Raw genomic sequence first — 12,078 nt, forward strand, 5'->3', positions numbered from 1 at the left:
AACGTCACAGTTGGAAGGGGCAGAAATAAAGGACGGGGACTTCTGACAGACCAAGGTGGGCAAGGCAGTAAAAACCCTGCAGGTAGGTTTGGTTCCTCATGTAGAGTAAAATAACTGGGTATTAATAATAAATTTGTTATGTAGGCCATTTTGTGTGAGCAGTGAAAAGATAAAGAAAGCCTGAGCTGTAAGGAACTTCATTTCACTCTGAGCTCAGCTCTTGCTGCCGCTCCTGCCTGTGGCTGTGCAGACCTTCTGGGACCTTGGAGCAGGACCCTGCTGTGTGACAAGGGGTATTTACTCCCATTTGAGATGCCCTGTGGTATTGCATCCAGCTCCCAGTGCTGAACTGAACTGGGATGGGCCACTCCGGGCCTGTCTCGCTTCTACCCATCCCCCACCGCACTTAAATCCCATGAAAGGAGCCAGTTCACACTTTATTCAAACTCACAGTCTGACACACCTTGTCTTATGATTCCTCAGAACAAACACATTTAGGCTATCAGGAGTGGGAGGGTGTAAAGCCACGGGCTGGACACATTTGCACTTGTAACCTACTCCATGCTACAATGGAAGTCAAAACTTAACGCTACGCTCAATAGCAAGACCTTTGATATCCCTCTCCTTTGCAGCACAAAATGCAGAGGCTACAATAGTATGTTCCCTTGTTTTGGAACAACAGGGCAGAAATCAAGCAGTATCACTGTGTCTTATCCCAGATTTCATTTCTGGACATTATCACACCATTCAAATAATTTTTATACTCCATACTATTATGGGTCACTGCTCTCACAAATTAGCCTGTGTCACTTGCCTTGGGATGCCTATATACATCTGTCATAAAACATCTTTAGAAGACATCCCAAATCTCTCTCCCACTTTTTGCCAATCAAAAATCCAATCCTGTGGGTAAATATACCCATTCTAACTTTCAGTCTATCAAGTTGTTTAACTTGCACAGCACAGCAACCAGACTCCCACACTGAAAACTATTTTGTTTGCTTTTAGATGAAGCATTTGTTTTTCCAGAACTCCACTGCGTATATCCAAGAGTCTTATTTTCAACATTCTTCCTAGTCACATTAAGTTTACAGTCCAGCTCCCAACTCATGTTTACATGTCTTTTAAACACAGATGTAGACAGAACCACATAGGTCTCAATTTCTCTTATCAAAGTTTTGGCAAAACTGCTCCGGATACAAACTGTTCAGGATACACTCAGCAGAGTGCAAAAATAGTGGAGCACTTTCTGTTGATGAAAAATCTGGGGAAAAAAGCAAACTGAAGGTGTGAAGACCCACCACGTCCCTATATGAGTGAGCACAACACACTGCTCTAGCAGAGACAGAGCTTCAGAAACAGCTACTCTAGATGAACTCAAATTGTCAAGGAGATTGATACCAAATATTTACCTTTTAGTGCAATTAAGCAACTTCATCAAAAGCACTGAATGAAAGCAAAGTGCATTTCCTTTGCAAACCTCATTAGAAAATTGCCATGCCTTCCTCCCCCCACTTAACATTTCAAACAGCCATTTGGTATTTGGTACGTGCTGTTATAATGGCAACTTAGTTTGAGTTTGCTTGTTGTTTCCTCATGCATTTCATGGGCTAACACTAAAATACTGGCTCGGGGAGAAAGAGCAAGCATTTCTATCCATGATATCCTAACTTCAGCTTTTTTTTAAAGCTGTTACAAAGCACAGAGAGAGGTGATCCAAAAGGCTTATTGCAAACCTACTTCATGTTTCAGAGGGGCTCAAGCTATGTGGTGACTGTCAGTACTTCTGTAGCATTCATTTTTTCTCTGAAAGGTGGATGAGTGTCAAACACCTCCTTTCCAAATACAGCAAAATACTTCTCAAAGCACTATGATCAGGCAATTCTTTTTCCCCAGACTGCTGCTGACAAGAGAGGAGCCCTCCTGCCAGTGACAGGGACCTGGATGTCTTCAGCTGAATGGAGAACTGTGACCAAAATAGGGCAGGAAACAGAATGTGTTTAATTGGCCCTCATTTCCTTCCTAGGTCCTGGGCTCAAGCAGAGGTGATAGCTGTGACCCTTCAAACAGGCAGTCGGCCCCAAAGTACAACTACACACTTGACAAAGACCTACTCTGCAGCTGGTGGGCCAGAAAGGTAACACACTGCCAGCCAAGGAGTGGGGGCATTGAATGGGGCTCAGCACTCATTCCCAACAGTCTCCATCCAGCATGACAGAGGCAAACACTACATTCTGCCCCAAAACAGCTGCCATTCACTGTGGCCATCCAGGGAGGTCCCTGCCTGGGGCTAACCATGTTTGCCCAGGCCCAGACCCCAACTCTAGGACATTTTCACAACCACCCTGCCAACAAAAAAACACAACATGTTTAAACAGTTACTGCCAGCAGTGGAATGGGAAATCACTTGCTTGCTGTTCCCAGCCACATTCATTGCCTGAAGGAGGAGCAGGTGAACCCTCCTGCTCCACATCTGCCTCATTCACATCACAGGGACCTGTGCACAAACAGGTGCTGCATGTGGTGCTGTGGGATTTTTCCAGCATTGCTCAATAACTGGGTGTGCTGCTGGTTTTTAAGGAGGAGGTCGTGTTACCACTCCATACCCCAGTGGGCAGCCTTAGAGGCTCTGTGCTGCAACCCTTTGTGGTATATGCCCTATGGCAAGTTGTGTGCATACCATGCCACAGCTCGGGGCAAAGAGGCATCTGGAATACATAATAAAAGCTCTGCAAATGCAGGAAACCTTCAGTAGCACTGGGAAAGGCCAAGGACGGGGAGTGCTCTCTGACATTTAGAGCCAGCATCCAGCCCAACACATTGAGCCCCCTGCTCCCTTTCCCTTCAGCTGGTCTCACAGTCCTATCTCACTCCAAGATCTTGCTAAAGTCATTACAAAACCAAAAGCAATCAGCTGCACAACCTACAACAGGAGCAAGCTGGCAGAATGGGGCTGCCAATCCACACAGCCACCCGTGCTTCCTTCCCTAGGAGCTGGGGCTGCAGGTGGTCATGCAAAGCCAGTCACAGCTCATTGCAGTCAGCCTGTAGATGTGGGTGTCTGTGCATGGTTTGTTCCATCCTGGGGTTTGTTGTTTGGGGGTATTTGGATGCTTTTGTAGTGACCTCCAGTGTTTATTCTTAGCTTGTATAACAGCAATACATCAGTCTCCCAGGCTGCTCCCAAATATTTGACCTACAAAATTATCAGTCCATTTGGAGACCAAACTGAACTCAGTCAAGTCATAAAATGCAGCCTCAAGTTGCTACTTTCAGCACTCAAAACCCAAAACCACAGCTGTGTCAGGTCTAAGCTTTTCTCTAAAGGGTAACTCTGTTGGTCTGCATTTTCCAATCCACCCCCACAGAGACCATTAACACAATGCTGCTGGTTTAATTGCCATAAAGGCCACTATACATTCAAAAACCCTGAGCTGTAAATCTTTCATTTCTCAAATCCAGCTTGCCAAATTTCTTTGTGATGTGCATTGCTGTCACTGCCCACTCGCCCACAGGTGCTTCCCAGACCTCCTCAGCACTGTTGGACCCAGCCACACTGCAGGGGAAGGCACCTAGGGGCCAGGGGCAGGCTGAACCCCCAAAGCCTGTGCAGAAGGTATTGCTCTGACAACACTGCTGACACAGAGGCATTTTCAGATGGCAGCTCCGTGTATCTACAGTGCTGGAGCAAGGCAACTTATAACTGCTTCTTTGAGTTATACATACAATCACTTTTGGAGAAAGGAGAATGACTCACGATGACTGACTGCCGTTCTAGCAGTGGCAACCACATAATCACCATCTGAAGGGAGAGGGAGAAATGAGATGGGGCCTGATCCAAAGCCTTTCCTGTTACTTTACTGAGAACAAGTTACTCCGTGAATAACAATTGGGGGAACAGAGTGACATCCTAGAGAAATCTCTTGAAAAGAGGACAAATTTTAATTTCAGAGGTTTTGTTCAACATTAAGTTGTCTTCTTCTTTGAAACTTCTTTCCCCAGTCAGACCAGGAAAATATTCAATCATTGCATAATGTGATTTCAATTCATTTCATACACAGATCTAAAAGTTCAAGTATGAAATTACATACTTGGCCTTTTCACATTAATTAATCCAAATGAATAGAGTATCATACTGGCTTTCACTGGAGAACATTGTTGTGCTAGCGAGAACAGTTAATTAGAGCTGGCACAAACACCTTCCATATTCGCCATGAATAATAATATTTCCAGAGCAAATTTTCTCTGCAAACTTAAGGAAACAGCTGATTCTTGATTCTTCAACCCACCCATTTCTTCTAAGATTTTAATAAGAGAGAAGGAGGTAAAGTATGCTGGTAATTGTCAAGCAGCCCCTGCACCATGTGCTCTTGCTGTCTGCTGCACCCAGCTCCAGCCCAGCCTCTGATGTGACCTGCCTACACAAGAGCTGCCCAAGCCTATGCAATCAGCCCCAGTGGCAGGGCTGCCTTGCATGTTATATCACCTCTGCAGCATCTTCCCATTGCCTCCAGCAGGCCATTAGTGACAGCCCAGTGACAGACAGGCTCAGGGCAGGGGCTGAGGCTCTGGGATGTGCTGCATCACTTCTTCTTACTGGGGAAAGCTCTATCCCCTGAGACCCATTTGTGAGCTGCGAGGACCCCAAGGAAAAGGGACTGTGCTAAAAGAGACTGTGGGGATGAGGAAAATCACTTAGTGATCATATGAAGCTGCTGTGGAGGTAGTTCCAACCTAAGTCAAGAGATTTTCCTTTAATACAAGAGGTATCAAAAGCAAACAGCCACAAGCCAGCACACATGGACACCCATTTCTGCTCAGCACTTATCTCCTTACCTGCAGACACAAGAAGTCTGAGCCAGCTGAGTTCCAGAGGAAGCAGGTGTAGTCCTCAGGTAGAGAAGAAGTGTACAACATACAAGGGGGTCGTGTACACAGCAGCCAGGAAAAGCAACAGCCAGTGTCACCCTGTCCTAAAGTCAGTCTTGTTTTAAAAATGCCAGTCATAAAAATTATCTAGCACACAAGGGTGTTCATATTGTCTAACTTAGGAGACTAAGGTGTGCGTGAACTCCTAAACTGAGCACTCAAAGGCATCCTCTAGGGCTGTCCTTACTCTCTAGGAAACAGAGCCTCCTAAATTAATTATGACAAGTTGAACGGTTCAAATGCCACTTCAAGCTCCAGTTTCCTCTTCAGTCTCACTGGGCCCTGCTGGCAAGGAAAATTGGACACTCTTTTGGTCAACATAAATGTTTCTTTTAACACCAAATGAACAGTGTTTTGTTTATTCCCATGTTACTGACCATTTTATTTCGGCATTTTTAGGTAAAAATTGTTTCAAAACAAGAAATAACTTGATCACTAAAATATTAAAACAAATGCTTCAGCTTAACATCAGGAAGTTTAGCTGTTTCCACCCACCTTTTTAGGCCATGATTTGTTTTATTAGCTGAAAGTATTCACTGAAGCTGAACTCCTCTGTTAGAGACTCTGTCCCATCACACTCTGCTTTCTGTTCATTTAATCCAGAAAACATTCCCTCCAATGGAGCTACAGCATCTCAGTGATTTCACTGGGAAATGAATGCCCCCATCATGAATTTTACTTGGCAAAAAAGCAAGAAATGGGCATTTACCTGGGACACTAAACTGGGAAGCTATTTTTGTTGATTGCAGAGCTGCCCAACCATGCCTTTATTTCACTGTGAAGCTGTGACAGCATCCACAATACTTACTCTTATAGTGTCGGGAGTGGAATTCAGAATGACAGCAGCAAAATGCTTGCAAACAACTTGTACATTCTAACGCACATACATAAGTATGTATAAGAGAGAGGACAGGTTTTCATTAGTTTGGAACCAACATTAATATACCAGAGAGCTGTCCACGTTGGGCTGTAGTCAATTCCCAGTAAGGACCACTGACAGTTGCTGCCTGGCCAGAAACATGCACTGGCATCTTGATGTGTGTTCATCAACAAGATGCACTTCATGGAATGGGACTGGACTGTAAATGAAGGCGTAGAAGACTTGTAACAAATAAACAGTTCATTTATGTTTTAGAGGAGACACTGAGTTTCTTCCCCTCAGCTGCTAAGTTAATAGGTTTCCAGCACATTTTTTAAAAAACCCCAGAGCCTGCAAGTGGATGCTCCTAAAGTTAGAGCAAAACATTGACTTACAGAGCATTGTCTGGCAGAGCTAAACAACAGCCTCTTAGCCATGTTGCAATTTGCAAGTTGCACCAAACCATTCTATGTTTCTGATTCTGTGATAGTATTTGGGGACATGAAAAATTATAAGGTTTGAAGGAGGAAGATTTTATGGTGCATCTCTGCCACAGTCCTCCCAAAGCAGGCTTCACAGCCAAGCCTTGGTAGGTGCCACTGTTCAATCAAATAAAGAAGCCTTCTGCCAGAGTGTGAGCAAGATTAGGAAGTACAACTCACTTTAGTCTCCTAAGAGCAAGAGACAACAAATACAGCCTCAGGAAATGAAAAACTGAACCAAGAGTGAAATTTTGAAAACACAAAGTTTCACAGTATAAGCTGTTTTTCTTTGTAGTGGACAAGTCTCAAGGTGGCTGACTTGCTAGTAACTAGATTTACTGAAATGCATCAGTCACATTCTTAATATCAGCATTTCAGCCTTCAAAAGGCATGTCTGAAGGGGTCAGGTTCCTCATAGGGTGGTGCAGAGTTGCTCCCTCAGCTGAGAACTGATGGAAGGAGGAGGCTGTGAGGTAGAACTGGCTGGACCAGCCTGGCAGAAAAGGCTCTGGTAAACACAGCTCTTCTAAGATGCCACCCCCTGCAGCAGAACCCCAGTGATGCAAAGAGCATCCAGATACTGACAAGCTAAATGTAAAATGCAGCAAAAATGACTGTAACAAGCGAAACATGAACTTCCTCCCTGACTGACCAGAGACTAATCGTGGAAAGAGGAACAGTCAAGTTCAGGAAAAACATTCTGGCACTTCCCTACCAGAAGGATGAAAGAGGGGGAGAGAAAGCTTGGGAGAGCACTTAAGGGACCCCCATTGCTGTGTGCAGTGAGGAGAGAAGGGAAGCCCCACAAAGGCCTGCTCTGCAGAGCCAGCCAGAAGGCAACAGCAGGCTTGGGTCACACAGACATGTTTCTATGTACAAGTCTAGCAGCTTGGACAAGCAAGGCTGAACACAAAGATCAGATGCCCACTAGCCACCCAAGCAGCAGAGGTATCTTGCTGCTTCACAGACTTCAGCTGGACAACAACTTCCCCACATAGGCTGCCCTTTGGTATCCCAGGGACGTGCAAGGACAGGGAAAAAGTCCTACAGAGTCTGCAGGCATGGGCAGGCTCCCCAAGAGGCTGCTTAGCCATGTCTTCACACAGTTCTCCCATCATCACCAGGAAGGTCCTCCCCACTGCAGCATCCTCCCACTGCCCATCTCCACGATGCCACTGGGATGGACCCTCCAGGGCAGTCCAGCTGCTGCATCCCACAGGTGTGACAGCTTTGTGGAGGGCATGTGCTTTTCATTCCAAACAAACTCACACTTTACATATCAGAGGTAAAAGATTTTATTATCCCATGGGTTTTTCCTAAGAATTAAGAGTCCTACCAGACAAAATATACAAAGCATCTTAGGTTTTCTTTCTAGACAACTGCATTCTTGTCCTATGAAACACTGACCACGTTAGTTCACCTTAAAGAACCAAGGTTTGTCCTTACAGCTGCGGGACTGCACAGAGTTAGCATATTCAATGACCAGTTAATTCATGCAGAATCAGAAGGAAGGGGAAAAAGGACTGTATGCTCACCTGAGTGCAGGCTTAGGTTTCTAGAAATGGAGAGAAACGCAGGGCTTAAATTTACCAGTTTGTGGCACTTCCATTAAGTGAACCAATTCTCTGACCCATTTCTTGTCATTCATTTGGCAATGAAAGGTTGAGGCTAGCAGCAAGTTATCACTGGAAAAACAACAATGCTAGAAACAAACCACCCCTCTGGCAGTGGGAAACTTTCCTTACCAACCTGCATGAAAGTACACATGATTCTTAATTTTACATGAAGCTTAAATCAGAATGAAAACAGGGTCCTCCTCTGCTTGTTAAAACTTAATGTTTATAGTTGACTATGTTTATATAAAAAAATTAATTCTCAGCCTCTAAGGACAAACTAATTCCTATTGCATTACATGACCACTTTGAGATCCTGATTTGTTTGCACATAATGAACTCATAGTATTATTATTTAAAGTTTAAAATATATTCACTTTTATTTGGTTCTTCTGAGTTAATGATTGTACTTGCATTTATTTTATCCTTCCTCTTCTAAAACAAAAGCTCATTTCAACAGATGGTGGACAAATCCAGATTTGCTGGAAACCAATTAACAAGAATGTGCCAAGTTGAAACTCACCCCATTCTTTCAAGCCAAAAAACTGCCTGCATTTCAAGAACCTAATTAGTTTTAACTATATTTATGGAACAGAGGGAAGAATATTTAATTACTCTGCAATTCTTCTGTCTGATGATCAATAGAAATGCATTTTTGTTCACACAATTTCACTGCAGTATATTGATCAGCTGAATATTGCCTTGGATCAATATCTGTACTACAATGGTGCCTGCAGATAATGTGATACACAGCTGGATTACAGTAATTACTATCAAAACAGCTTTCATCAGAGGAGTTATACAAGAATACACACTCTTAGAAAACAAAGATTTTAAAAATCTGCTTCTTCACTTGCCAGTAACAACCAGTTCTGCTGCTGACACCACTTTGTATGTAGGCATGGCACCCCATCCACACACAGATGGGATCTCAGGCAGACAGACCCATGTGAACATAACTCATCCTCTCAAGTGAGCAGAGCTGGCCAGGACAGACATGGGGCTCCTCCTGCAGCCGTGGCCTGTAGATGGCACAGCAGTGGAGTTTTGGCACCTTGCATCAAAGATACACCTCTAATTAACTCAGGTGAAGTGATAGCACACCTGTCCAGAATCCACAGCAGTGCAACTGTGTATTAGAACACAGCCTTACATTTCACCCTCTGCTTTGTGACTGAAGAGAGGGACATGCTGTGTCATTCCCAGCCCACCTCACTGCCCCTTGCCCTGTCCTCCTGCCCACCCTGAATACACATCAGGACACCCTGCATTGCTCAGTGGGTCACGCTGGGCCACGCCACTTTCAGATGTGGTGACAAGTGAGTTCAGGAGCCATGAAACAGCACATGTTGGGGAAAATGTTTGAAAAGTCTGGTCTTCAAGGACAGAGCACACAGCAAGCAAGATGGGACCACCACAGCATGGCTTGGGCAGAAAACTTTCCTTTGCTGAGCTTTCCAATTCACCTCTGTAGCCTCAGCACTACTCTTTTCCTAAGTGCATCTGGTAATGAATTTTAGGTCATTACATCAGTATCAAAATGCTAATCCTCTTCTTGTGCATACATCCTCTGTCCCAGTGCCAAGCCACAGAACACTATTCCAGCCTGAAACTGCTCAGCCAGGAAACGAGTACCTATTTCCAGTACTCCTATATCTCATCCACCCCTTCTACCCAAACCTGCTCCCAAGAGAGATTCCCATCCTGTGGTGTGAAAGAAGCTGCATGTACTCCCAGGTTATCCTTGACCACTGTGTAAATTTAAGCCCAGCAAATGTCTCAGGTAGGTAGCAGGGAGAGAAGAGGCCACAACAGACCCAAGAGGTTAGAGCTGCACAAGCCATGGGGAAGTATAAAAAGTAGCCAGATTACCATGTCTAAAGAGAGGGCTGAGAGCATATGTGTGCATGTGTGTGCAAGCAAAGCCAAGGAAGGTTACATCTGGAGAGTGGCTTCATGACTTCTTGCAAATAACAGTTTCAACCACAAAAGTGTTTTCAAAGTGACGAATACGATGGCAGTTTCCAGTCTCACGTCGACTGATACCTAGAAGTGATTTAAAGAGAGGAAAGAGGAGATTAAACAAACTACAATCTGTAAGGAGTGATCAGAGGAGGGAAGGAAAGCAGATGAGATGCAATTGCTGAACACTGAAATGCAGGAACAACACACCCCATACGCAAAGGTCTTTGGAAGTATAACCATGTTGTCTAGGCCACAGTCCTCAAGTAGGAGCTGCCATGGACTGTGGGAGTTGCCTGGAAACAGCTGGTTTCAGCATCTCAGTGTTATCTCCGAGACCAGAAAGCCTCAAGAAACTGGCAGAAGTCACTGGCTGTTACAGAGCACAGCCCTGAATGCAGCCAAGGAGGGCTTAAAATAGCTACTTCCCTCTGGCTGTTTGTATCCCTCTGTGCAATGATCCTGCTATGGCCCCAACCTCTAAGAGAACAAGTAATGCCTCCCCATGCCCTTAACCTGCAGGACCTCAACCGTGGACAGCTCTGCCAGGCAGCTACTCCCCTCTGACAGCAAACCTGGTGATATCCTGATGCCAACCAGGACCATGCCAGGAGCTCCTGCACATTAGTGCAGCTCCCATTGGGAAAGCACCATGGTGACTTCTGCACCCAAATGCTCTCTGCACCCTGCAGCTTCCCCAGAGATCCAAACCCAAACTAACTATAGCTGCATGTTTCAGGGGAGCCTTTAAGTACACCAGTATCTAAAACCAAATACAATAAACACAAAATACTGAAATTAACACCTTTCTTGCAGCAATACTAACATTTGTATACAAGATACATATTGCTGATTTCCATAAAATCATTTTAAGATAGTCCAATGTTCCCTCTTCACAACTTTCTCCATATTATTAGCAACTTAATTAATTACAGGCAATTTGCAGATCTAATCTGCTCTGAATAGCTGCCACTGAAGCGGGTGCCTCCTTTAGGGAAATTTTCCAAATTGTTCCCAACAGCCCTGTTATTAGTTCAGCCCCGGGAGCTCGCATGTAAATGAATTGCTGGCTCCTGCAACCATTTTCTCAATGTTTCTATTAGGCTGGTAGATGACAGAAACACAGCAGCCAGCACCCATCTGCAGCAGCATCATTCTGGATTTGGGGATAGATGAATTGGATGGGAAACACCTCAAAAAGCTTACATCCACAGGGAAACCCCTCTCCTTGCCCTGAAGAGGACAGCATGGCTGTAACAACTGAAATAGGCTGAGATGTGGGGGGAAAGTGAGCCAGAACAAGACAAGGCTCTTACGTCTCCTCGCGCCGCGTCGCTTCAGCCGGTAGGTCTCCTTGCCGCTGCAGAGGCGGTAGATGAAGGAGCCAAGCTGTTCCATGTCACTGACATGCTCGGTCGCAATCATCTCCTCCTGGATTATGTATGTCTGAGGCAGGTACGTCCCTTTCTGAAATGACAGTTTCCACCAAAATAAAGCACAAGCACTGCCATGATCTCCTCCTCAAACAGAACTGTCTCACACAGTGTGCCAAGGACAGCCAAACTGCTGAAAATTCACTGTTAGGAGGCTCAGACTCCACTTACCAAGGCTGGTTAATATGCTTCCCTGTCCTTGCAGTAAACTGTCCCATGCTGCTGGCACAGGACACACAAAGCGGATTAGATCCAAAAAAAGAATGTCCATGTAGGGGATGAAGTCAGTGTAGGATCAACCCTGTTATTAACTAACCCAAATTTTAAAACAGAATGCACAAAGCTGTAACTCTGAGAGCACAACAAACCCATCTGGAGAGGGATCAAGGCTAAACCAAAATGCCTGGAACTCCACTGAAATGTGCATTTTACATTACTTCAAAAGGCAAAAACCAAAATCACCGGCCCTGCTCAGATTCCAACATTCTCCCCTCCTTTCTGGTCTATTCAGCATGGCCACAATCATCTTCTGTCCTTACTGCCCACAGGAATAGGGTCTAGAGATGGACCATGGACATAACATTCAGAGGAAAGTGAGCTCTTGGCACAACTCTATTGTCCCAGGAACATCTGGGGCACTGACATCCCCACTGCTGGGGTAGAGGTCACTGAAACGACCGGGGTCATGAGTGGGGTGCCTGGTGGGGGAACATGGCAGGAAGCCACCAGGGGGTGGAAAAAATGGGGAGAGACAAAATGGGGTACCTGGGAGCACCCCAGGGATGGAAGGCACCTCTTTC

General features: G+C 45.1%; 1 protein-coding gene across 1 annotated transcript in view; it reads right to left on the reverse strand.

The window, feature by feature from the left end:
• Positions 1-9,564: 9,564 nt before the first annotated feature.
• ITM2C (integral membrane protein 2C) overlaps positions 9,565-12,078 on the reverse strand; it is a 7,609-nt gene continuing 5,095 nt past the window's right edge. Inside the window, exons 4-5 of the mRNA XM_009074440.1 lie at positions 11,162-11,312; positions 9,565-9,929 (exon numbers count right to left, since the gene is read on the reverse strand). Of these exons, the coding sequence (XP_009072688.1) occupies positions 9,838-9,929; positions 11,162-11,312 (243 nt within the window). The 3' untranslated portion in view covers positions 9,565-9,837. The remainder of the gene's footprint in view (positions 9,930-11,161; positions 11,313-12,078) is intronic.

Source organism: Acanthisitta chloris, unplaced genomic scaffold (genome assembly GCF_000695815.1).
Source record: "Acanthisitta chloris isolate BGI_N310 unplaced genomic scaffold, ASM69581v1 scaffold15535, whole genome shotgun sequence".
In the NCBI taxonomy this organism is placed as follows: domain Eukaryota; kingdom Metazoa; phylum Chordata; class Aves; order Passeriformes; family Acanthisittidae; genus Acanthisitta; species Acanthisitta chloris.